The sequence below is a fragment of the Schistocerca americana genome, chromosome 4 (genome assembly GCF_021461395.2).
Source record: "Schistocerca americana isolate TAMUIC-IGC-003095 chromosome 4, iqSchAmer2.1, whole genome shotgun sequence".
Classification (NCBI taxonomy): domain Eukaryota; kingdom Metazoa; phylum Arthropoda; class Insecta; order Orthoptera; family Acrididae; genus Schistocerca; species Schistocerca americana.
The window spans coordinates 303368983-303394930 of NC_060122.1; the positions used below are offsets into that span (position 1 = coordinate 303368983).

General features: G+C 38.1%; 1 protein-coding gene across 4 annotated transcripts in view; it reads left to right on the top strand.

The window, feature by feature from the left end:
- The window catches only part of LOC124613184 (serine/threonine-protein phosphatase 4 regulatory subunit 3), a 129757-nt gene that overhangs the window by 90340 nt on the left and 13469 nt on the right, over positions 1-25948 (top strand). For all 4 annotated transcript variants that reach the window (XM_047141828.1, XM_047141831.1, XM_047141829.1 and 1 more), the window contains exons 9-15: positions 9-189; positions 267-416; positions 491-652; positions 1752-1944; positions 5161-5361; positions 15930-16099; positions 23835-23986. In XM_047141828.1, coding sequence (XP_046997784.1) covers positions 9-189; positions 267-416; positions 491-652; positions 1752-1944; positions 5161-5361; positions 15930-16099; positions 23835-23986 — 1209 coding nt within the window. The remainder of the gene's footprint in view (positions 1-8; positions 190-266; positions 417-490; positions 653-1751; positions 1945-5160; positions 5362-15929; positions 16100-23834; positions 23987-25948) is intronic.

The window sequence follows — 25948 nt, forward strand, 5'->3', positions numbered from 1 at the left end:
GTTGTCAGGTATAAGGAGGTTATACCAATCACAAACCCTGAGCTTCTGGCAAAAATTCATCAAACGTACCGTGTCCAGTACATTCAGGATGTTGTTCTTCCCACACCATCAGTGTTTGAGGATAATATGCTTTCCACTTTATCAAGTTTTATTTTCTTTAATAAAGTAGAAATTGTGCAGCTTATACAGGTATGTTACATGAAATATAAATAGACTATGGTATTTCTGCATCGTGGCAAAAGTTTTCATTGTTGCCAATCTTTCAGGATGATGAAAGGTTTCTGACGGAGCTGTTTGCTTTACTGACAGATGAGTCAACAGATGACTTGAAACGTAGAGATCTGGTGCTGTTTCTCAAAGAATTCTGCAATTTTTCTCAAAATTTGCAGCCATTAGGAAAAGAGTCATTTTATAAGGTGTGTGGCAGTCAACTATTCTAACAATATTTTATAGTGTTATTTCATTGCATAAAACTCATTTGGTTTTGCAGACCTTATCCTCCTTGGGAATACTGCCCGCTTTGGAAATAACTCTTGGAGCTGATGATCCTCAGACAAAAACAGCATCTATAGATATCCTTACATATATAGTCGAATATTCTCCGTCCGTTGTTCGCGAATATACTCTGCAACACACCAATAACACTGACGAGGTAAGTGAAAACTGGTCTGTGCTGAGTGTTGTTTGATGTGTTATGCTGTAGATGTTTTTTAGGTAGAAACCAATAGTTGCTCTGAGGAGTCTTAATAGATATTCATTTACTGTAATATGGTTTTTATTCTTTATATTGTGCTGTTGTCAACCATAAATTATAAGTAAAATAGATATTTTACTTAGCATGTGACTTATTTGTTCTTGAACTAATGTCAGTCGGACATTACTTGATAGAATGTACAACCCAGTTATATATGCATGCTGAATATTGGCTATTAAGATCAGGAATTGTTATCATTATTTGATGATAGATTTAATACTGCCTTTTATGGAAGTACTGTTGTTGGTGCATTCTTCACTTTTCAGTATTCAATAGTGCTTATGATTATCGTGGATAGTCACACTATGGACCAACACTATTCTGATTACCCTTTATTTCACACTCCAGCAGTATCCGAGTGAAATATAACTTACATTGCTTTGACTAATTTCTCTAGTGGTGATGTCACTGAGGAAAATGTTAAAAATGCTCCGTCTTGCAATGCAGTTACTCTTGTTATGAATGCTTAAGAAGAATATTTGGTGAAAATCCTTAAAACACTGTTATTATTTTAAGAGAAGAAAATAAAACCAAAGTTCCAAAATATATTGCATTATAGAAGTTAAAGTTTCTCCCATTATTTTCCAACCGTTTTACGGTAAAGTATCTTATGGAAGTAGAACATATCCCAGAAAAACTTTTTGAGAGGTAGTGTTTTTTGCAGTTGGTTTTTGAGACTTCATATGACCATATGTACAAATGTCACTGTAAATACAGTGAGGAAAGAGAGCATGTCACTAAAATTAATGTATACAATGTAATATAAGCGGTAGTAAAAATAAGAAAGCAGATTCTGAATTAATATAAATGTTACACATGTAATTATTTCCAGATAATTTGGTAAAACATTTTTGATTGATCAGTGAAATACAAAAAAAAATTAATTGAACTAATTTTGTAATGGTAGGTGATTATATTCAGATTGACTAAATGGTTAGTACATTTGCTACTTGCTTGATTCCGTTACCATTGTTTTGCATAATGTTTCCTCTTGCAGGATCAGATGTTAATTAATGTCGTTATAGAGCAAATGATCTGTGATACTGACCCTGAACTTGGGGGTGCTGTACAGCTTATGGGAATTCTAAGGATACTTCTTGATCCAGAAAATATGCTTGCTTCTTTGAATAAGTCCGAGAAGACAGATTTTTTAAACTACTTTTACAAGCACAGCATCCATGTTTTAATTGGTAAGTGATAAACCTTTATTATTATTATCATCATTATTATTATTGTAGTAGTAGTAGTAGTATTAGTTGTTGTTGTTGTTGTTTTTGTTGTTGTTGCTGTTTTTGTTGTTGTTGCTGGTGCTGCTGCTGCCACAGCGGCCACCACCACGGCTACTATTGCTACAAGGTGCAATCAAAAAATTTCTGTTCAGAGCCCTTACAGTCCAGACTTGGTATACCAGTCAGGGAAAAATCACCATGAACAATAAGGCAATTATCCCACCAACACACCAAGTTGAAGATGCTCATTTTGTAAAACACCGTGTCCTGCTGTATGAAAAAGTCCGTGACTCCCTGCTGCACATCCTGATCCGACAGTAATCACCAACTCTTCAAGGCCTTTTTTAAGGGACTGAAGGCATGATAATTGCATGGGGAGAGATCAGGTGGATGCTAGTGTGTCTCCCTCTTGAGTTGGCATAACATTGGCATTATGACATTTGCAATGTGTGGGCATATGTTGTTATCATGCAGCAGAAGCATCTCTTGTTGTGCATCACTCCAGAGTGGTGTTTTCTTGACAAACATGTTGCTCCATACACATTTTCATTTTCTGATGACAGTCTACAGGTGTGTGTCCTTTGGCAGCCAAGAAAAGAATAACAACATGTTGGTCGTTTTGGAAGCATTTGGTAATAACATCACCATAGTTCACATTTCCGCATTTACAGGATGCCTGTCGAAAAGGCACAATGGCACACTAATCCCTTGCCCACATGATGGCCATAATATACTCGCATTCAAGTTTCACTACATTGCATACACGCTGAATCGATGCTTTCACACTGAAGCTTTTTTATCACTCCTTATATTACTAATGGTACTAGCTCTGCTGCCATCACTGACACATCTTTGACGTAGGTTAGTAGCGCCAATAATTTTACCCAAGTCTTTTTTTCCTTTTTCTTATCTTGCATGACCCAGAACTTTACTACTACGGAGTCCTCTTCCTGTCACTAAAACTACGTTCCGCTGCTTGACTGTATTTCCTAGTATGTTTATTCTCTTCTGTGTAGCACAGGTTTTCTTCCCATTTGCCATTAGCACCTGTGTTTATAAAACTTCATTTTGTGTTTTCTATTGTTAGTTGTTTCACCTGTGTCAAACATATTTCTAAAATATTGCAATATTACACGTGTGAATAAAAGCAAGTAACCAGTAACAGATTCCAATTTAGAACATTAAAAACTTGGTGTTCAGATGAATCCACGACCCAGCCCTTTTTGCAAATGTTACTGCCACACATTGGCATTTTTCTCATTTGGCATCGACGGTTTGTAATTTGAAGAATGTCTGTGCGCATACCAGGGGCGTTTGAAAAGTCCATGCAAAAATAAAAACTACTTATGTGTTTGGGGTAAACCTTTTTTATTTTTTGACATAGTCTCCTTTTAGACTTACACACTTCGTCCAAGGCTGTTCTAATTTGTTGATCCCTTCCAAATAATAGGAATTGTCCAAGTCTGCAAAATAGCTATTAGTTGCTGCAATCACCATCTCGTTTGAATAAAATCTGTGTCCCGCCAGCCATTTCCTCAAATTGGGGAACAAATAGTAGTCTGAGGGAGACAAGTCTGGAGAATGGGGGGGGGGGGGGGGGGGGGGGGGGGGATGTGAAACGAGTTGGAATCCAATTTCCATTAATTTTGTGACCACAACTGCTGAGATGAGTGCTGGTGCATTGTCATGATGGAAAAGGACTTTTTTGCAGTCCAATCGCTGGCATTTTTCTTGCAGCTCGGTTTTCAAACGGTCCAATAATGATGAATAATATGCACCTGTAATAGTTTTACCCTTTTCCAGATAGTCGATGAGGATTATCCCTTGTGAATCCCAAAAGACAGTGCCATAACCTTTCTGGCCGAAGGAATGGTCTTCGCCTTTTATCGGTTCAGATTCTCCCTTTGTAACCCATTGTTTAGATTGTTGTTTGGTCTCAGGAGTATAGTAATATATCCATGTTTCATCCACAGTGGTGAAATGACACTTAAAAGTCTTGCGGATTCTTCCTGAAAAGCTGCAAACCACCCTTGCAACACTTTGCATGATTCTGTTTTTGGTCAAGCGTGAGCAACCGCGGAACCCAGCTTGCAGATAGCTTTCTCATGTCCAAATGTTTATGCAAGATATTATGTACCTGTTCATTCAAGATGCCCACAGCTCTAGCAATCTCACGCACCTTAACTCTTCTGTCTTCCATCACTGTGTCGTGGATTTTATCAATGATTTCTGGAGTCGTAACCTCCACAGGACATCCAGAACGTTCAGCATCACTTGTGCCCATATGGCCACTCCGAAAATTTTGAAACCCCTTATAAACTGTTCTAATCAAAAGTGCAGAGTCACAATAATGTTTATCAAGCTTCTCTTTAGTTAGTCTCCTGAGGTGTTTTTACCTTTCATAAAGTAATGTTTAATCACCGTGCAAAATTCTTTTTCATCCATTTTTTGACAATCACTCGACTTCCTTCATTCACATGAATGCCAAACACAAAGAAATAGACCAATATGGCTGAAACTTGGTGAGCGTTCTTTCCAAAGATGCTACTAACTAAACATGACCTTGATACGTGCCGGTGGTGCCATCTCTCAGACTTTGCATGGACTTTTCAAACGCCCCTTGTATTTTTCTTCCCTCCGCATTTTCTCTGTGTCTGTCTTTTGACTCATTCATTATTTTCTACTTATTATTATCTATATTATTAATTTTGTTGTATTGATATTGTTACCAAAAATTCACAGGAAATTTTGGTGTTTTTTATTGAAAAAAAGGAAGGGGTATCACCGAGTAAAACATTCTGTTTCTTTTTAGTAAATGAATTTTTTTTCTGTGAATCACATATTATTGAGTACTATTTTCCAGATGTTATTAACATAGTGTTGCCTTTTTTTGTATAGGCTTCAATAAGAGGGCAAGGTTTTCATGTAATTTCAGGATCACAACAGGCCACGTTTGCTGTGAGTCCTCAGGCAATTGTATTCATGGTCTCTAGTGTTAAATAAATGCTTGCTTTAATACAAGTATAGTCTACTTCAGAAAATGGTTAGTTGTGGATATTTAGAATAAGTAAATAGAGGAAGGGCTTCTGAGTGCATGCGTTTTATACATTCAAGAGCTTAGCATTTGCTCTGTGTGTTTTAAAATATCCAAATGTGTGTTGTTGAACTTTGTTTTAGCACCTCTCCTTGCGAACACAGTGGAGGATCGGCCTGCAAAGGAGGATTATCAGACTGTACAGCTGCTTGGTCTTATCCTGGAACTTCTCTCGTTTTGTGTGGAACATCATACATACCACATTAAAAACTGCATTCTTAACAAGGATCTTCTTAGGAGAATCCTTGTTCTTATGAAATCTACTCACACATTTCTTGTTCTCTGTAAGTTACTTATTTTTAATTTCAGTATGATAAGGGATTTTTCTGCTTCTGTCAACTGTCATGAAAAGATCTGTTATTTTTGTAACTAATTGTGAATTTTAGTAGTTAATTTCCAAATAACATTTCTGCATTGTTATTATGTTGATATAAAAGGAAAAGACAGGTGCACTGACCATAGCAAAAGAGTCGCATGCAGCTCGCCATTGATCTAACGGCAGCCCACCCCACATAATTCATTCTGTGTGCTTGTGTGTGTGTGTGTGTGTGTGTGTGTGTGTGTGTGTGTGTGTGTGTGTGTATACTTGAACTTGTGAAATAATAGTGTTTTTGCGCAGAAACATTTTTGTTTTTCTCTTGATAGGCATTGTTGCTCAGGTTCACTGCCCCCCTCCCCCACAGTCTTTGGAGAAGATCTACGAGGGTCACTCCAAAAGAAATGCACACTACTTTTGTAGAAATACAGTTTTCATTCTGCATGTGTGAAAGTTTTACAGTGTGTAGGTACACCCTTCCTGCTTGTTTTCAAACTTAGCTCAACCTGTTCCCGTGAATGATGCCGTCACAGCATGTCTCCAAGATGGCTGCTACACTTGACGTTCGTCAGAAGCAAGGTGCAGTCATAGAATTCTTGTGCTGCAAAAACGAGACAGTGGGAAACATCCACAAGAGGTTGAAAAAGGTGTATGGAGACGCTGCTGTCGATCGCAGTACAGTTAGTCGGTGGGCAAGCAGGTTACGTGATGAAAGCGGGCACGGCAATATTGGGGATTGTCCTCGCAGTGGGAGGCCTTGTACTGCACACACTCCAGACAATGTGCAAAGAGTGAACGAATTGTCACGCTACGTTGGGATAGGGGAAGCAAGTGTTTGCAGAATACTGAAAGTGTTGGCGTTACAAATAAGAGTCTGCCACCTAATTTTCTGAATTGCCAGAACAACTATGTAGACAGAAAATTTCTTTCTTGTAACAGGGATTGACATATCAGCAAGTGATGTTTAGAGAACTTGTTAAAGACTCAAGACACCGCAACAGGAATAAGTTTTGAAATATCTCGCCTAATAGCAAAAATTGTTAATTAGAAAAACAGTCTAGATCACACATGTCTCATTTATTGGTGACCAGCTTCAGTCCAAAGGTGGACCATATTCAGACTATACTCCAAACGTGATGTTTGGAGATGGATCAAGGATCTGCAGAAGTGTCCAGATACTATGAACTGCTCAATCAGCTGAGCAGTTGACAGCGTCTGGAGACTTGCGCACTTCCTGCTCCTTTGATTTGTCCCCACACATCAACTTTGGAGTGTAGTCTGAAGATGGTTCACCTTTGAACTGAAACAGGTCACCGATAAACATGAGTTGTGTTGTCTAGACTTTTTTTTCCAAAATGTTTTAGAAAATATGTTATAACAAAAACGTTACCGGTCAAAAAGATGGATATTTTGTCAAAAATGTGAGGTAGCTGCTAAAAAATTTGCCTACTGTGAGTTAAACTATTTGAGAAAATATAGTTAAATCAGATGACTGTGAAAGGAGAATTACTGCAATGTCAGTCAGCAAATAGAAAACATCAGTTAAAACATGCTCAAATAAATCTGCTTAATTTTCATTCGCTACTGATGAATCAATCTCCACACCCTAGCTGTTAGTATTTGTGCGAGGGATAGCTTTTGTGTTTGAAGTATGTGAAGAGTTAACTGGAACAAGTTCATTGTCAGGGGAAAAAATGGGTAGTGATATGTTCACTGGACTCTTGGAACACTTTTTAAGCTTGGATTTAGATCTGACTAAGTTAGCAGGTATTATGGATAATGGAGAGCATCTTCAAGAGCAGGAATTTGGGTTGGTATCATTATTAAAATAACATGTAGGAGTGCACTGTGAAAAATTGATACAGTTGCTCTGCATAATCTAATAGTAGACTGTGTGTCCAAAGGTAGTAGGTTTCTAAGATGTTATGAAAGTTGTGAGTTAAACAAGTAATTTCATAAAATCTCATGATCTTGAATACCGACTGTTTAAAATTGTGCTTGAAAACATTGTTCGCGAATATGATGATATATATAATTTTTTTTTACAAAGGAATAAGAAGGCTAAGTAGTGGTAGAAAGCTGGAATGTTTTCTGAATTTTAATGATGAAATTGAAATTTTCATAACTGAAAACAACAGAAATATCTCTGAATTAAAGAATACAGGTTGATTACGTGACATAGCACTTTTGTCTGACACTACTAATAAATACACGACTTCAAGGCAAAAATATGTTGATTACTCAACTTTATTACATCTTTTCAATGCAAATTAAATATGTTTCAAACCCGCCTGAGATAAGCCAATTATGTCAGTTTTCCTGATTACAAGAAAGTATCAGAAAAGTTAAGAAGCCAACTTTAAGATTACATACAGTGAAAAAGTAGGTAACTTGATATTAGCCATGAAGGCTCTTTCCACTAATTTTCACAGAGTAAAGGCATTGCTAGATTTAGGTGCCATTTTGCCTGAAAATGCACGAGAAGTAGTGCAGCTGGGACTTTTCAACATGCAAAGTGAGGAGACACTGCAAGTTAAATATGTTGAATTTCTATTATTTTTGTTGATAAAAATAATTGTAGTTTGTACGTAGACAGTACATTAAAATGTGCTAGGCTTTTTAAGTCAGTCTATGTATGTATACAAACTTACTCCACAATGAACATTAACAAATAAAAAAAAAGGAACTGCAACACACACGACAATTTAGAGTCAGTTCTGCATTTGCCTGTGATAACAGTTAAGCCAAACATCAAAACAGCTGTGTAAATATTGTTTCTTTAAAAGTACACTGTGAAAAAGGTCATCAACTAATTATATATGTGTGTGTGTGTGTGTGTGTGTGTGTATGGACGTATGTTTGTATTATTATTGTCGTCATCGTCATCGTTATTATTTTTCCAGCCAGTACAGTTACAAGATGGGCTTGTGGTATGCAGTTGAAAGTCTGTACAACACTGCCCTAAGATATCATTGACATATTGATATTATTATACTAAAAAGAACGAATACTTAACATTTCATTATATTTATGCTTAACATAATGTTATTAAACAATGGAGAACTCAGGATGAAATAACAGATTCAAGACATTTGCTGGGAGATCACTTTTGTTGCGGGCTAGTCATGTTTACTGATGCAGTAAACCTTAGTTTCAGTAAACTGCGTGAGACTGCCATATTCCCAAGGAAGTATGTTCTGTAAAATAACTGCACAAGGTGGTGCAGTGGTTAACACACTAGATTCACATTGGGGATGATGACGGTTCAAACCTGCATCCAGCCATCGGCTTACCAATCACTACAGGCAGATGCTGGGATTGTTCCTTTGAAAGAGCACAGTCAAGTTTGTTCTTCATTCTTGACATAATCTAAGCTTGCTATGTTTCTGAATTGCCTCGATGCAATGTCGATCAGAAATTAAACCTTGTCTTCCTTCTTCCTTTCTTTGTAAAATATGGAAAAGTCACTGGTTTTCGTAGCTGCGGACGTCGCCCCGGTAGCTGAGTGGTCAGCGCGATGGAATGTCATGCCAAGGGTCCCGGGTTTGATTCCCAGCTGGATTGCACATTTTCTCTGTTCAGGGACTGGTTGTTGTGTTGTCCTAATCATCATCATCATCATCATCATCATCATCATCTCATCCTCATCGACACGCAAGTCGCCGAAATGGCATCAACTCAAAAGACTTGCACAAGGCAAATGGACTACCCCATGGGAGGCCCTAGCCACAAAACATCTCAGCTCTATCATAGCTGCGGACCAAAGGTGCACCCATTTCTTTGCAATGTAATTAGTAATAAAGTGATGAGATATCACCGACTGCAGTAACCAGTTATTTATAGTGACACATTATTAAACATTGTTCATTGTCCCCTGTGCAGTATTGCCTGTATTTGTTGTTGCTGTGTCGTGGTCTTCAGTCCAGAGACTGGTTTGATGCAGCTCTCCATGCTACTCTATTCTGTGCAAGCTTCTTCATCTACCAGTACCTTCTGCAACCTACATCCTTCTGAAAGTGTTTAGTGTATTCATCTCTTGGTCCCCCTCTACGATTTTTACCCACCATGCTGCCCTCCAATACTAAATTGGTGATCCCTTGATGCCTCGAGAGTATGTCCTACCAACTGATCCCTTCTTCTAGTCTAGTTGTGCCACAAATTTCTCTTCTCCTCAATTCTATTCAATACCTCCTCCTTAGTTATGTGATCTACCCATCCAATCTTCAGCATTCTTCTGTAGCACCATTTTTCAAAAGCTTCTATTCTCTTCTTGTCTAAACTATTTATTGTCCACGTTTCACTTCCATACAAATACACTCTATGCAAATACTTTCAGAAACGACTTCCCGACACTTAAATCTATACTCGATGTTAACAAATTTCTCTTCTTTAGAAACGCTTTCCTTGCCATTACCAGTCTACATGGTATATCCTCTCTACTTCGACCATCATCAGTTATTATGCTCCCCAAATAGCAGAACTCCTTTACTACTTTAAGCGCCTCATTTCCTAATCTAATACCCTCAGCATCGCCCGATTTAATTCGAATATATTCCATTATCCTCGTTTTGCTTTTGTTGATGTTCATCTTATATCCTCCTTTCAAGAAACTGTCCATTCCATTCATCTGCTCTTCCAGGTCCTTTGCTGTCTCTGAAAGAATTACAGTGTCATCGGCAAACCTCAAAAGTTTTTATTTCTTCTCCATGGATTTTAATTCCTACTTCAAATGTTTCTTTTTTTTCCTTTACTGCTTGCTCAATATACAGATTGAATAACATCGGGGATAGGGTGCAACCGTGTCTCACTCCCTTCCAAACCACTGCTTCTCTTTCATACCACTCGACTCTTATAACTGCCACCTGTTTCTGTACAAATTTTAAATAGCCTTTCGATCCCTGTATTTTACTCCTGCCACCTTCAGAATTTGAAAGAGAATATTCCAGTCAACATTGTCAAAAACTTTCTCGAAGTCTACAAATGCTAGAAACGTAGGTTTGCCTTTCCTTAATCTATTTTCTAAGATAGGTCATAGGGCCAGTATTGCCTCATGTGTTGCAACATTTCTACAGAATCCTAACTGATCTTCCCAGAGGTCGGCTTCTACCAGTTTTTCCATTCATCTGTAAAGAATTTGTGTTAGTGTTTTGCGGCCATGGCTTATTGAACTGATAGTGTGGTAATTTTCACATCTGTCAACACCTCTTTTCTTTGGGATTGGAATTATTATATTCTTCTTGAAGTCTGAGGGTATTTTACCTGTCTCATACATCTCTTGCTCACCAGATGGTAGAATTTTGTCAGGGCTGGCTCTCCCAAGGCTATCAGTAGTTCTAATGGAATGTTGTCTACTCCCGGGGCCTTGTTTCGACTCAGGTCTTTCAGTGCTCTGTCAAACTCTTCACACAGTATCATATCTCCCATTTCATCTTGATCCTATTCCATTTCCGTAATATTGTCCTCAAGAACATCGCCCTTGTATAGACCCTCTATATGCTCCTTCCACCTTTCTGCTTTCCCTTCTTTGCTTAGAATTGGTTTTCCATCTGAGCTTTTGATATTCAAACAAGTGGTTCTCTTTTCTCCAAAGGTCTCTTTAATTTCCATTTGCCTGTAATAAAGTAGTGATATAGCAGTTCTAGGATTATTAAAATACTTTGTTGTTATCTGAGAAATGTATGTTTAATGCCCTTTTCCACTGCAACTGTTCTGACATTCAGTATTCTGCTTTTTTCTGTCTTAAGTATACTTAGAACGTTTTTCACCAGGTGTTAGCCATGGTGGTGACAAGTGTTTGCTCGTCTCTTTCACATGTTATGGTAACAGGGTTTCCATTCTGTTATCAGCAAAGGTTAAAATTGAAAACTTGCATTACACATTCATTTTATCACTTTTTTCTCTAGCTATCAGACCAGTGAATGAATGAAGTGTAAGTTATCCACTTGAATCTCTGCCACCACCAAAAAGGAAAGATTATTGTCATCATATCATGCGAAAGGATCCGTTAGCACGTGCCACCACTGAGGATACTCTTCAATAAACCAGGACAAAGAAATCAAAGTAATAGATTTATTTGAGTATTGCTTTGTATAGGTACATTTTGTTGTATATGTTGGTGAGCTGCTTAGGCCTCCACTTCACGTTTTACTGCCCCCCCCTCGCAAAATCAGTTCTCCTCCTGTTTCTTACCAGCTTTACAAAATTGGATCTACATATGTTGAGGAAAAGTGGGAATGTCTCAAACTTTGTTTCCAACTCAGCCACCATTCGAGCTCCCCCCTCCCAATCTTCCCTTTAATATTTTTTTTATTTTTATTTTTTTTTCATTTCAGGAGAGAAGAACATCACATTATACTACAAAGTTATCAAAGATTACACAAACAATAGAAAATCCTGAAAATTTTTGAAAAGGATATATTGCTACTTCCCGTATAGAGAAGATGTTGAGTTGCACACAGGCACAACAAAAAGACTGCTGTACATTTGAGCTTTTGGCAGAAGGCCTTCTTGTAAAGTAGAAAACACACACATGTCTCAGTGACTAGAGACAGTATTCGTGTGTGTGTGTGTGTGTGTGTGTGTGTGTGTGTGTGTTTTCTACTTTGTAAGAACACTTTTTGGCTGAAAGTTCAGAAGTCTTTTTATTATGCCTGTCTTCAACTTAAAACATCTACTCTATATAGTAGGTAGTAGTCTATCCTTTTCATAATATTGTCAAAGGTCTATACAATAATATAGTATTTCTATAATTACATGTTAAACTTTAGTGACCGTATTAGGAGGTTCAGAAGATTTAAGAAGTTCAAAAGTAAGTGCTGAGGCCTGTAAGCAATCCACAAAACCAGAAAAATTGTAAATTGCATTTGTTTTTAGTTACAGGGGACAATAGAAGGTAATTCCAAATATTTGGAAGAAACTGGTGAATTGGGCATATAGATATTGACAACCTGAAGAAAGTAGTACAGTGATAATACAGCATGATAATTCAATTAAATGATGAGTAACTTTGATAGTTACTAACTACATTCTAGAAATAATTTGTTTGTTCCAGCATGAGAGCCTAGTGGTACGGTTCTGTTCTCTATATGGTGAGCTATAATACTTCCGTTTCCATGCTTATCAAGTTTTAGCCCTCTGACACTGCCTCAGAGAACCTCTTATGAGATAATCATCAGTTGGCTGTCTAATGTTATTGCTTGTATTGATGACAACATAGGCAATTGTTAGAGCTGCATATAAAATATTGCTCTGGGTTATTAGGAAGTGGAAATAAAATTTGAGTGGATAACTATAAATATTTTTAGCATACAGCGTTGAATAGGGTGCAAGGATTGGACAGAGCTGTACTATACTCACGCTCCATTAGATAGTATATAAAGATTTGGTATTTAATGCAGTCCGGCAGCTAAATCGTTGTAGTTTAGTTTTCAAATGGTAGTAGAAATGCTCTCAGATATTCAGTACAATTGATTACACAGTGTGAAAGACATCCAACTGACTATCTATTGCAGGATTTCTTTAAGGGAAATTTTGGAGATTTGATCCCCCAGAATATACTAAAACTGGAATAAATTATATGTAACTATTTTTTCACAGTTTTTAACTCATGAAAAAATAACTCAGACCTCCAGAGCTAAAGATTTGACATTTTTGGTAGTAGAAATGTCTACAAAAAGTGTTTTATGACTAAAAATAGAGAAAAGGGTAAAACATCACACTTGGTTAAGGATGTTACATAACTTTTTGTGGAAGCCAACATCAGTTTCAGCTTCTTTAAATGTCATTTCATCACTGTTTTTGTGTCTCTGTTTTTATTGTTTTTCCGCATTGTGTTCTGATAATTGTTGAGTTGAAAAAATAATTTGTGTTTTTATAAGTAGTAACTGAAGATGATGTGATTATCAACATTTTGCACTTGATATTCTGAGAGTTATAGTACAAGTATGGTGTAATTTAAAAATTAGTTTTTTGCCGTGTTAATCTCAGTTTACACAGTATACGGGAGTTGTGATATGTTATGGTGGGTTTGTCTTAAACGTTATTGAAGAGTTACTAAAAAAAAGGCAACCTATTTAATTGTGCGATACTTTAAGCATGTTTTAACAGGGTGTATACAACCCGGAGAGCCGGGAAAAACCCAGGAATTTTTTAGAATTCCGGGAATTTTTTGTTGTTTTAGTTAAATTTTTGTAATCTTGACTGGTAAGAACCGATACTCTAACAAAGGATATTACTGTATCCCGCTACTGCAGAATAACACTGCAGCATTAAAACATGAAAGAGAGAGGGAAAAAAAATAAAAATTAAATTGCAAAGGAAATTTGCCATATGAAATAACATAGTGTTTGTACTAGCGTCTGCCAACAGCAAAATGTGTCAAAGGCTTTCGGAAGACTATGCAATGCTTCATAACAACAAATTGCCTCCAACGAGCGTGACGTCACAGCTGTTTACATTAGACTCATTTAATCAGTTACAAGCGGGCTCATGCACACGCGCAGTTGAGTCGCGAATGAGTAGTACCTTCTCCCACATCTGGCCACAGAAATGTGGCTGTTGGCTGTGTAAGCAGCAGTAACAGCAACCAGCCACATGGTACCCGGAAAAATTTTACTTGCGCTCCCAAGCTGCCAGATTCACGCATGCGCAGCAGGCCCTGATCTGGTGGGGGTTGGGGGAAAACCGGGGTATCCGAACCGGGCGGCAATTTTTGGGGTAGGGGGCAAATTCATATTCTTGTGGAAAAAAACTTTGTTTCACAAAGCATCTAGCATCCAGCACACGTCGGTCTATCGATTATCCATATGACTTTGAAACGCACCCCTGCTGGTTTTTTGAACGCATTCTAAGTTTATTTTTGAATGTGTGCATAGTGTACATGATGTCTCTGCCAGAGGAGTCCTCTTGACATCTAGAAATAAACTTTCCTGCAGACAAAACGGGACGGGGCTATAGGAGCTGAGCGGAATAAAGCTGAACCAGTGAATGCCAAATGCTGCTTGTTTATGTGGTCGATTTGGTTTGCGAATGTTCAGCGTTGTTATAATTACTAGTGAAATCCATAGATTCAGACTACCTGAGTGGAAATAAATGACTAACAGGAATAACAGGTAAGAAAGAATACATATTATGTTCTCGGTGTATACAACAGTGTGAAATTTTGACAGAAAATTGTTTGAGAGATTCCTACACTAGACAGGGCCAGTTGAAGTCCCTGTGTGTTTAATTTCCTCTGTCCTGAAATTGATGACATCCATTACAAAATATCCATGTTTGAGTTCCACAGAGCGAAATACAGTGACGTGCGGTATAAGATTATAGTTTGAAGAGACATGGCACTGCACTGCACACTTAAAACCAAATAACGTGTTGTAAATTTTGTCGAAGATATATGTTTTATGTATCAGGCTAGTTTCAACTGTTCACTGCATTTCAAGTGCATGTTTTCATCTTCTAGCACATATGGCGTTATGCCATAATAAAGAACCAAACATGAGATAATACAGTACTGGTACTCCAAGAAAATTTATGCCCCGAAAACCACATTGAAAAGCTTAATATCAGGTTGAGGTCTACGTCATTGGGAATCTGGACATACGAATGTGCACTTTAAGGCAAACTATGCATTTTAGTAAGGATTACGAAATTCCGACACTCATGGAGTACCCTCTGATGTTTTGTTTCTTTTATGACATAATGCAAGATCTTTTCATGTTTCACAAGTAAGAACATACGGGCTTCCTACGTCACCGTAGCTGCGCCAGTATGGTGGCGCCTCTTATCTTGCGCTGTCTGGCAACTGCTGAAATGAATCTATTTATAACAGATCGCGGGAAAATATTGTGAATTGTTGTTTGAAAAGCGTTATTTTGAAAGCAAATTTCCTTTTTCGCAAGGTGAACTATGTGCGAGAATGTAGATGAATTTCTTAAATCACAGAGCGTTTGCTCTCTTTTGAAAATCAACTCTTTGATGACAAGCGATTTAGCAGAATTTCGAGCCCAGAAGATAAAAGATTAATGTCGCTATTAAAAATTTTAGTGGCATATTTGTGTGATGTATCTTAAAGTGTAACATGTGCTAAACAGCTCGACATTATATGCGAAAGCTTTTCTTTTCTTGTAACAACACCATGTATATTAATTTAAACCATTAACTTTTCCTGTTGGTGGAATTCGAATTTATACTTTCGTAACACAAAAATATGCAGCGTACATGTTGCTTCACATCAAAGATCTTTCCAAAACGTGTTTCTGCCCCCAGAGTTACGTTTTCTAAAGTGCCGGGAAATTCTACGCTGCTGTATAAAACATATCCATTCAAAGGATAAGTTTTACAGTTCCGAGGGAAAGTATACTCTCACTTAACATGGAAAAAAGTGTATTTTCACCTGGGAGAAAATGTATTATTAAACAGGAGATCCGGGAAAAACCCAGGAAATTTTTTTCCTTGTCTGCATATACACCCTGTTTAAACAACAGTGTTGATGACATCAGGATTGCACAGCTTTCTAATGGTATTGTGTTTTGTTCACAGGTGCTCTCAGGTTTATGCGCAAAATTATTGCCTTAAAAGATGAATTCTATAACAGATACATCATCAAAGGAAACCTTTTTGCCCCAGTAATTGATGCATTTATAAGAAATAATGGACGTTACAATCTTCTCGACTCGGCTATTTTGGAAATGTTTGAATTCATAAAACTGGTAAGTTCTCGAGCATTGTATGTATGTAATCACATCACAGGTAATAATTTATTAAAACTTATTTGTAAAGTTTTTACCTTATTGTTCCTTGCCTGGTTTAAAAAGCACCACAGTTTGGAGAGACACATTTCGTGTTTATAAGGCGATGTGATCTGTGTGAATCATAAATTCTCATCAATGCACATTACTGCAATGAATGACAACTTCAATTTAACTCATCCACTTGCCAAACACACACACACACACACACACACACTGTACAAAACCCATTAACAACCAGTAAATTAAAATGCAGAACAAAGCCTGATTCATAGTTTTGTAGGTTTCACTATAAGAAATATCTTCCTGATCTAAACCAGATCAAATACCTACAGAATTATTCGTTCTAACTACAACAGCTAATCAGTCACATTGATTGTACTATCACTTGTTTTAGATACTTAACAATGCAGGCACAGTCCATTAGTGCTTTTTTTCTTAACATTTTTTTATTGCACTGACTTCCTTTCTTATATTCTGAGCTGATCAACATCAAGTGTAAAGTCTTTCTCCTCTTCAGCCCACTGTTTAAAATTCCAAGCTAACCGACCTTACTCTACATCCTTCCCAAACACAACACACCACACCATTCCATACAATACAATTGGTCCAGGTGTGAAGGCATCTAATATGAACAGTTCCAATTTGACAGCTATACTGCAGTTACTGATTGGCTCTTTGTGGCAAAGTTGTATCATCAACCACAAGAACAAGTGTTGGTTGTTCAACTGTTATACAACTCATATTGTGTCATTAGCACCTCTGAAGGTGCTTCCAGCTTAATCATAACTTACCTGGAGTTAGTTTCACTGTTGTTCACCTTCTATCACACATTGTCATTTCTTTGCATTATTTTGCTACCTACCTGTTTAGTTTGCATTTGCATGAAGGGAGCTTATTATTAAGATACTACTATCATATTCATGAGAAACAGAGTTAAAATCTCCATTGATGTTCTAGTTTTGAAGTGTATGTGGTTTATCTCGTTCGCTTCCATGGAACTTAGGATTAATTTTCTCCTCTGTGAGCACTGAGCGAGGTGGCACAGTGGTTAGCACACTGAACTCGCATTATGAAGGGCGATGTTTCAAACCCACGTCCGGCTGTCCTGATTTAGGTTTTCCATGATTTCCCTAAATCACTTCAGAAAAATGCCCCGGTGGTTCCTTTGAAAGGGCGTGGCCAAATTCCATCCCCATCGTTCCCTAATCCGAGCTTGTTCTCGTTCTCTTGAAACCTCATTGTCGATGGGACGTTCAACACTAATCTCCTCCTCCTCCTCCTCCTCCTCTGTTAGCAGCTTCTTTCCATCTCCATTTGCTGTAATATTCTGATCTGCAAATTCCATAATTTGATTCTTTCCACATGCTGTTTCCGACTCACTCTGTGATTCTAGATCATAAGTACTATGTTTACTCAACCATAAGATGATGATATTTTCCCCAAATTCATTAGTTGAAAAACACAACGTTGTCTTACATTCGCAGATTAAACTATTGCTGCTGAGTTCAGTGTTGTTACGTTTTGTAATAGATTTTATAGGGTGGTCTTAAATTTATGATGAAATTTTGCAATTGATATCACATACACATTCAATCTGAAGGTTTGTAGGAACGACGAAATCAGCTTAGCCAAGTATTAGGATGAATGTAGGGAGGGGAGGGCAGCGGCGAGTTGGCAGCAAACTTTCTCATACTGCCAACTGTGGGAATATATTACTGTACTGTGTACATTGGCTTTTTATGAGCAGCTGACACATTTAAACTAAAGTCCGCTGAAACTGTTTGTAGTCAAAGTTGAACACACTTTAAATTCGGACAAATGCTCAACAATACTGCACATTTTTACAGGAGACAAGTTAATGCTGACAAAAATATGTTCCCACAGAGCACTTGAAACATGGATTAGCAGATGACATGAGTTTCAATAACAGCACTAAAACTGCTACTTCTCTACAGCACTGTTGATTTTCAAGGTTGGTTACAGTAAATCTGAAAGGGGACAATGTATTGTTGTCATCCGTTTTTCATATGTTCTCAGCAATGAAAGAACTGTAAATTGCAGGAATCAACAATGGATGTTGATTATAGCTGTGACTGTTGAAAAAATGAATCTATAAGTTAGTGTTTGACAATTGGTTCACACAGACAAGATTATGGTAAATTAAGTTAATGGTGATTCATGAAGCAAAGGCCTCAAACAACTGTACTGCAGGAAGAAAATTTAGTGTCACAGAAACGGAGGTTGTAGATGGCAGCAGATAAACAGTGTATGTATTAAATAACACCAGTTCTGTGCACCAAACTGTCAGGGAACCAAAGCATGGAAGTTTTCTTAAATTAAAGCAACAGATTGTTCAGTATGTGTAGGAGAGACACAGTAAGCCTCCCAGATTACTCGAAAAGTTATCCCAATGAAGGCGCTGGACATAAAGACGGATTTACCAACTTGCATATGCCATGGAATTCAAAGCAAGTACTGGTTTATGGATATGATACAGAGCAATGCTAGCTCAGTGACTTCCCATGGCTTTTGACAAAAACTCCTTGCATATCAGCATTATATACGTATGTTTTTGGGTCATGGTCCGCCTTTAGCAAAACACAATTTTGTTTTTTAACCCAGGCATGTTTCACTGCAGTTGCAGCATCTTCAATGAGTTTTTATTTTGTGACTGTTGAAGATAAAGAATGTTCTTTACTGTTTGTATACATCTATTAGTTTTTAAATCATAATAACAGATATTTCAAAAAAACACATAAAATTATGAATTCATACCTTTTTACCACATGGTGTGGTTTTTCCGATGTTTTGTGTTTCTACAATGTCTGTTTTGTTCCACAGTTTGTCATCTGCAACCCCTTACACCTTAAAGTAGATAAATTGTTTAAACCAAAATAACGATTTGAAAATTGTTATTTCTATGCTTGAAATTAATTAATTCTGCGTGTGTGTGTGTGTGTGTGTGTGTGTGTGTGTGTGTGTGTGTGTGTGTGTGTGCACGCGCATATGTGTGTGTGTGTCTATTTACATTATGTTTCACTTACGTTTTCTTTTTCCTCATCTTCATCACTGTCAAACACTATAGATTGAGTTGCCACTGTCACTGTTTCACTGTTTACCAGCTGTAAAAACAAACATGGCGGACAGTGGAACAGTTGAAGGTGTAAAAACAAGAGCCGGCCGGGGTGGCCGTGCGTTTCTAGGCGCTACAGTCTGGAACTGCGTGACCGCTACGGTCGCAGGTTCGAATCCTGCCTCGGGCATGGATGTGTGTGATGTCCTTAGGTTAGTTAGGTTTAAGTAGTTCTAAGTTCTAGGGGACTGATGACCTTAAAAGTTAAGTCCCATAGTGCTCAGAGCCATTTGTAAAAACAAGATGGCTGACAGTGGAACAGTTGAAGGTGTTCCTGGCAGTTGTTCTTAATCTTTCAGAGGCGGAAGGAGTATCAGGAAGGGAAAAATATCAATAGATACCACCATGCTGAGTGTGGTGGGGGGGGGGGGGGGGCTATGGGACCAAATGACTAGGTAATCTGTTTACTTATATGAGCCATGTTTGTTTTTTAAGTAAGTACCGTTTTGAAATTAAAAAAAGACGTGCTAAGATATCTCAATAATTTTGTTTTTACATGAAAGCTTGTACCTTAATCTATGCACTGACGCCATTACAGTCTGATTCTTTCTTGTTTACGTTGTGTGCTGAGTGTTAAAGATGCCTCCAATAATCGTGAGTCCCACCGACTGTGAAGTATGGGCTGTTATAAGATTTCTTAGTGCTAAAGGCCTAAAAGCGATTGATATTCATCGTGAGATCTGTGCAGTTTACGGAGAAAACATTGAGTGATGGAATGGTTAGAAAGTGGGTGAGAGCATTTGAAGATAGCCGCACAAATGTGCGTGATGAACAACAGAGAGGGTGTCCTTCGCTCATTAATGAAAGTTTGGTGCAGGAAGTGGACAACAAGGTGAGAGAAAACAGGCACTTTATGATTTCCTCCTTGCGGGATGACTTTCCTAATGTTTCTCATAGTGTCTTGTATGGCATTGTGACCGAGCACTTGAATTACCGAAAATTGTGTGTACGTTTGGTACCAAAAATGTTGACTGATGTGCACAAAACCAAACGTTTAGACAGTGTATTGACTTTACTTGAGCGGTACCACAATGACGTTGATGATTTCTTAAGCCAAATTGTTATGGGTGATGAAACATGGGTGGCCTACGTCACACCAGAATCAAAGCAACAGTCCATGGAAGTTGAGCAAGGGTATCGTTTCGCTGCAAGACAATGCCCGTCTGCATCTGGCGAATCAGACCAAAGACCTCATCACATCTTTTCAATGGGAAACTCTAGATCATCCTCAGTAAAGCCCTGATCTTGCGCCCAGTGACTACCATCTGTTCCTGCACTTGAAGAAACACCTGGGCGGTCAGCGTCTTCAAGACGATGATGAAGTCAAAACAGTGGTGATGCAGTGGTTAACAAGTCAGGCGGCAGACTTCTATGAGGAGGGCATTCAAAAACTGGTACAACATTATGACAAGTGCCTCAATATTGACGGAAATTATGTAGAAAAGTAGATTAAGGTACAGGTTTTCGTGTAAAAATAAATTATTGAGATATCTTAGCACATCTTTTTTTAATTTCAAAACAGTAGTTACTTAAAAAACACATCTCATAAATGAAAATAATCATTCCAGTGGTAGTGGTTATATCAGGAGACCAATAAAAAATAAAATCTCTGCCATGTTTCCAACACAATGGTTTATTTTTAAATGTCAGTGATAGAGAAGTCATGATTAAACTAATTATAATATGTGGAATGATAGGTGGAGATCGCTTCAGTGTTATGAGCTTATTTGAAGAAAATGTACTGTCATATGTTTCATTTCAGTAAAGAGGAATGTACACAACAATTTTTTCAAGTGTGCCAACCTTGAGCAGTTGGTTGGAAAACCAACTCGAGATGGGAACATATTAGACATCTTGGTGACAAACAGACCTAATCCTTTTGAGGAAGTTAATCTAGAAGAAGGTATTAGCAATCATAATGTCGTTGTGGCTTCTATGTCAATAGAAGTTGCAAAAAAACCAAAGAAACAACGTAGAGTTTTCTTGTTTGGGAAAGCAAATAAAAGCGTCATTAATGAATATCTTCGTAGTCAGCTCCAGGCATTCACTGCGGGACACAAGGATATTGAGCATCTTATGTCGGAATTTAAAGGTATTGTACACCATGTGCTAGAGAAGTATGTGCCTAGCAAAAATATAGGGGAGAGAAAGGATCCACCTTGGTACAGAAAACATATTAGGAAGTTGCTTAAAAAGCAGAGAATTTTGCACAGTGGTTTTAAACATAGTCACCACCCTGCTGACAAACAGAAATTATGCAAAATGAAAGCAGCTGTCAGAAGGACAATGAGAGATGCTTTCAACAAATTTGAAAGCAATATTTTATCTGCAGATTCAAAAAATAACCCCAAAAAATTTTGGTCGTACGTAAAATATATGAAAGCTTCAAATAATTCAGTTCCTTCTCTTGCTGACAGTACAGGTAATATAACTGATGATGAAAAACAGAAAGCCGAAATTCTAAGCGTAGCTTTCAAAACTTGTTTAAGGTAGAGGACTGCAGGACCATTCCGCCTTTCAATTATCGAACAAACGCAAGTATGGCTGACATAGTGTTCAGTGTATCTGGGATTGTAAAACAGCTAAGATCCTTAAACACCAGGAAGGCATCTGGCCCAGACAGTATCCCCGTAAGATTATATGGTGACTATGCTACAAATATAGCACCATTCTTATACATCATTTATCAGAGATCATTGGAACAGCGGAAAGTTCCACGGGACTGGAAGAAGGCCCAGGTCATAGCAATGTAGAAAATCGGATGCGTATAATTACCGGCCAACTTCACTGACATTGATTTGTTGTAGAATCATGGAACATATTTTGTGTTCAGACATAATGTCTTTTCTAGACTATGAGAAGCTCATCTGCAGAAACCAGCACGGTTTTAGGAAACAGCAGTCATGTGAGACACAGCTGGCCCTCTTTGTGCATGATATACAACAGGCTCTAGATACCGGCTCCCAGGTGGATGCCATATTTCTCGACTTTCGAAAGGCATTCGACTCAGTTCCACACTGTCGCTTGCTCCAAAAAGTGTGTGCTTACGGTGTATCCGATGACATATGCTGTTGGATAGAAAGTTTTCTAACAGACAGGGAGCAATATGTCGTCCTTAATGGGGTGACTTCAACAAAAACAAGCGTAACTTCAGATGTGCCCCACGGCAGCATAATAGGTCCGCTGCTTTTTACAATTTACATAAATGATCTGGTTGATGGTTATTCACAGCGGCATTAGACTGTTTGCCGATGATGCTGTAATCTACAGGAAAGTAGTATCACACAAAAGTTGCGAACAAATCAATGAGGATTTGCAGAAAATAAATGTTTGGTGTAATTACTGGCAGTTATTTCTCTGTATTAGTAAGTGTAACCTACTGCGTATAACAAGGCAAAAATCCTCATTAATGTAAGAGTACAAAATAAGTGCCCAGTCTTTGGAAGCAGTAATATCAGTCAAGTATCTGGGTGTGACTATTCGAAATGATCTCAAATGGAATGATCAGATTACACAAGTAACGGGTAAGCCAAACTCTAGATTGTGGTTTATTGGTAGAATCCTGAAGCGATGCAGTCCTTCAACAAAGGAAATAGCTTACAATACATTAGTTCGTCCAGTCTTAGAGTATTGTTCGTCTGTATGGGACCCATACCAGTTGGGTCTGATTCAAGAGATTGAGAAGGTCCAAAGAAGAGTGGCAAGATTCATGACATACATTTAGCTATCGTGAGAGCATTACAAATCTCATATAAAGTTTGAAGTGGGACACACTTGCAGACAGACAGCGCGCTAAACGGAAGGGGGCTGCTCACTAAATTTCGAAATCCGATCTTCACTGAGGATATAGAGCATGTATTATTATCTCCAACTTTCACCATTTAAAGATAAGGGAAATTAGAGCTCGTACTGAGGTGTTCAGGCAGTTGTTTTTCCCGTGGGCGATCCATGAGTGGAACAGACGGGGAGAAATATGACTTTGGCACGAATTGTGCCCTCTGCCACACACTGCTTGGTGGCTAACGGAGTATATATGTAGATATGTATTTGTCATCCTGTATTTTTGATAATGTCATAATTGTCATGTAAATTGCAAAACTCGCTCCAAAAATGGTGCTGGAAAGAACCAACTTTTTTGTTTTCATTCCATAATCACTCTGTTATTTGAACGTGAAAACCACTATCATCATCAGCATCTTATATTTCTCAGAGGACCACTCCTTACCTCTCTTTTGCTAATTCCAAGTGATTTCAGATGTTCTCAGGTTGACTTAGCAGAGCTAAATGCATTATAGACATGGTCTATGGTGTACATACTCAGATATTGTCAGTTTGAAATAGAGTTTAAAAATGGGTAAGAATTATTTTGAAAAATAATTATATTTCAACTGTGTTTTTAACATCAGTTTGGATACTATATGTTGTTTTTATGGACAACGAGACGCTGTACTATATTTTAGCAGCTTTCGTGAAACAAGATTATTTACATGTAGTAATAAACCTACACTAAAGTGTTGGTATGTTAGTGCTAACGTAGTTATGCACTTCTTTATTTTACAGGAGGACATAAAGTCATTATGTTCACATGTTGTGGAAAATTTTGGTAAAGTGTTAGATGATATTGATTACGTGCAGACGTTCAAAGCCTTGAAACTGAGATATGATCAGCGACAAGACAAACTGAAAGATCGGGACAGAGCTGCACTTGACAGGTGAGTTTATATTTAAATATTAAGTAATTTTGATTATGGACTTTGATTTTGTTTCCTGCAATAGTTGCTTTATGATAGAAAATCTCTATTCAGGTATCAAAACATTTACACTCCAAACATCTTATCTCTACCTAACACCGTTTCAAGTAGGTACTACCCGACCATGGTATTATTGCGCTAGGCCTCCCATGGCAGTTATCAAAAACACGCATTGAGGTTGCAGTAAATACATACAGTGTTGCCTAATAAAATGCACTGCACTGTGAATGATTTTAAAACAGTTCTGCAAGTGCTATCTAATCAAATATCATGATAAAAACTCATGATAAACTGACCGAAACACCTTCACTCCCAGGTGCAATAATATTGTAGTCAACTAATAAGTGACTAATATGTACATAACCCATTTGGAATATTTTGTGTTGGATGATATAATTGGTTTCAAAATGCCGTAAATCAGTTTGGCACTGGCTTCAAACAAATGATTACACACTGTTCTTAAAGTTTTTCAGTATATCTTTTGAATATTAATCATCATAGTATTTAGGCATCTGTTAGCTGCTTCTGCATCATTGCATAAAATATCAGTATGAGTTCTGAGTTTTATGATAGTTGAGTTGAGTAATTAATAATAAGACAGATACAAGCATTATGATGAGTCCCTGAAGTCATTTTATTTTAATGTAACTAATTGTGTCTAACAATTGCAAAGTTATGAATTTGGCAAAAAGGATAATGATATAAATGCTCACAGCTTTGGTTATGTAAGTTAAAGTAAATTATAAATGATATAGGGAAGTTCTTGTACAATATAATACTTTAGGGTTAAAGGAGACCACACACTGAAAAAAAGGAGTGAGTTGTCAATACGCACACACAAAAGAAAGGGAATGTGATAGCTTTCAGAATTATCCTTTGACGAGTTACACACACACACACACACACACACACACACACAGACTCGCCTATGCCCCAACATGGTGCCTGCTAGACTAACAGTGCCAGTGCTGTTTTGCAGCAGGTGGACTAGTTGTGATGGGAGCAGTATCAGGTGGGTGGGTCGAGGGGAGGGACTAGGGGTGGGTGGCTAGCAGTTCAGAAGGATGCAGCCTTTTTGCCAGCTAGGATTGCAGTAGGGAGAGATGGCAGGCAGGTATATGGGCTGGTATGATTGTAGCAACAAGAGGGAAGCAGAACACACTGAAGACGACATGGGGACATGAATTGGGAGGATTGACAGGATGTGGGAAGGCAAAACTGTTGGGGGGATGGTCCAGTGACCGTGGGCTTCCTGAGATTGAGGCCAGGATGATTATGGAAGTGGATTGTGTGTTGTAAGGGTAACTCTCATCTGTGTAATTCAGAGAAGCTGGTGGTGAAGAGAAGCATCCCAATCACGTGAGCTGTGAAACAGCCATTGAAACTGATCGTGTTGTGCTCAGTTGCATGTCGTGTGGTCAACTTTGTTCTTGACAACAGTTTGGCAGTGGCCATTCATCATAGTGGAAAGCCGATTGGTAGTCATACCAGCATAAAAGGCTGTGCTTTATTTACAGCAGAGTTGGTATATGACATGGCTGCTTTCACAGGTGGCCCTGTCTCTGTTTTGTGAACCAGATTTGGGGGGATATTGCCTGTCTGTGAATGTCTTTGAAGGGCCTCCAGCATAATGGGCAAGGGAGACGATGTCACTGCAGATGCCTCATCACAGGTGCCTCCTTTTTATGACAATGATTTTTGGTGTGGAAGGCGTGGCAGCTATCAGTGTGGTGGTTAGTGGGATTAATGTGGACAGCCTATACACCTGTAGATGATGAATCTGCAGTGACAAGAACTCCCTTGCCCAGTATGCTGGATACCTCGCAAAAGCCTCCACAGACAGCCAATAGCCCCACCCTACTCACACCTAGTCCCAAACAGATTTACTGTGCCATATCCTCACACACCTCCTTTTCTCCCACC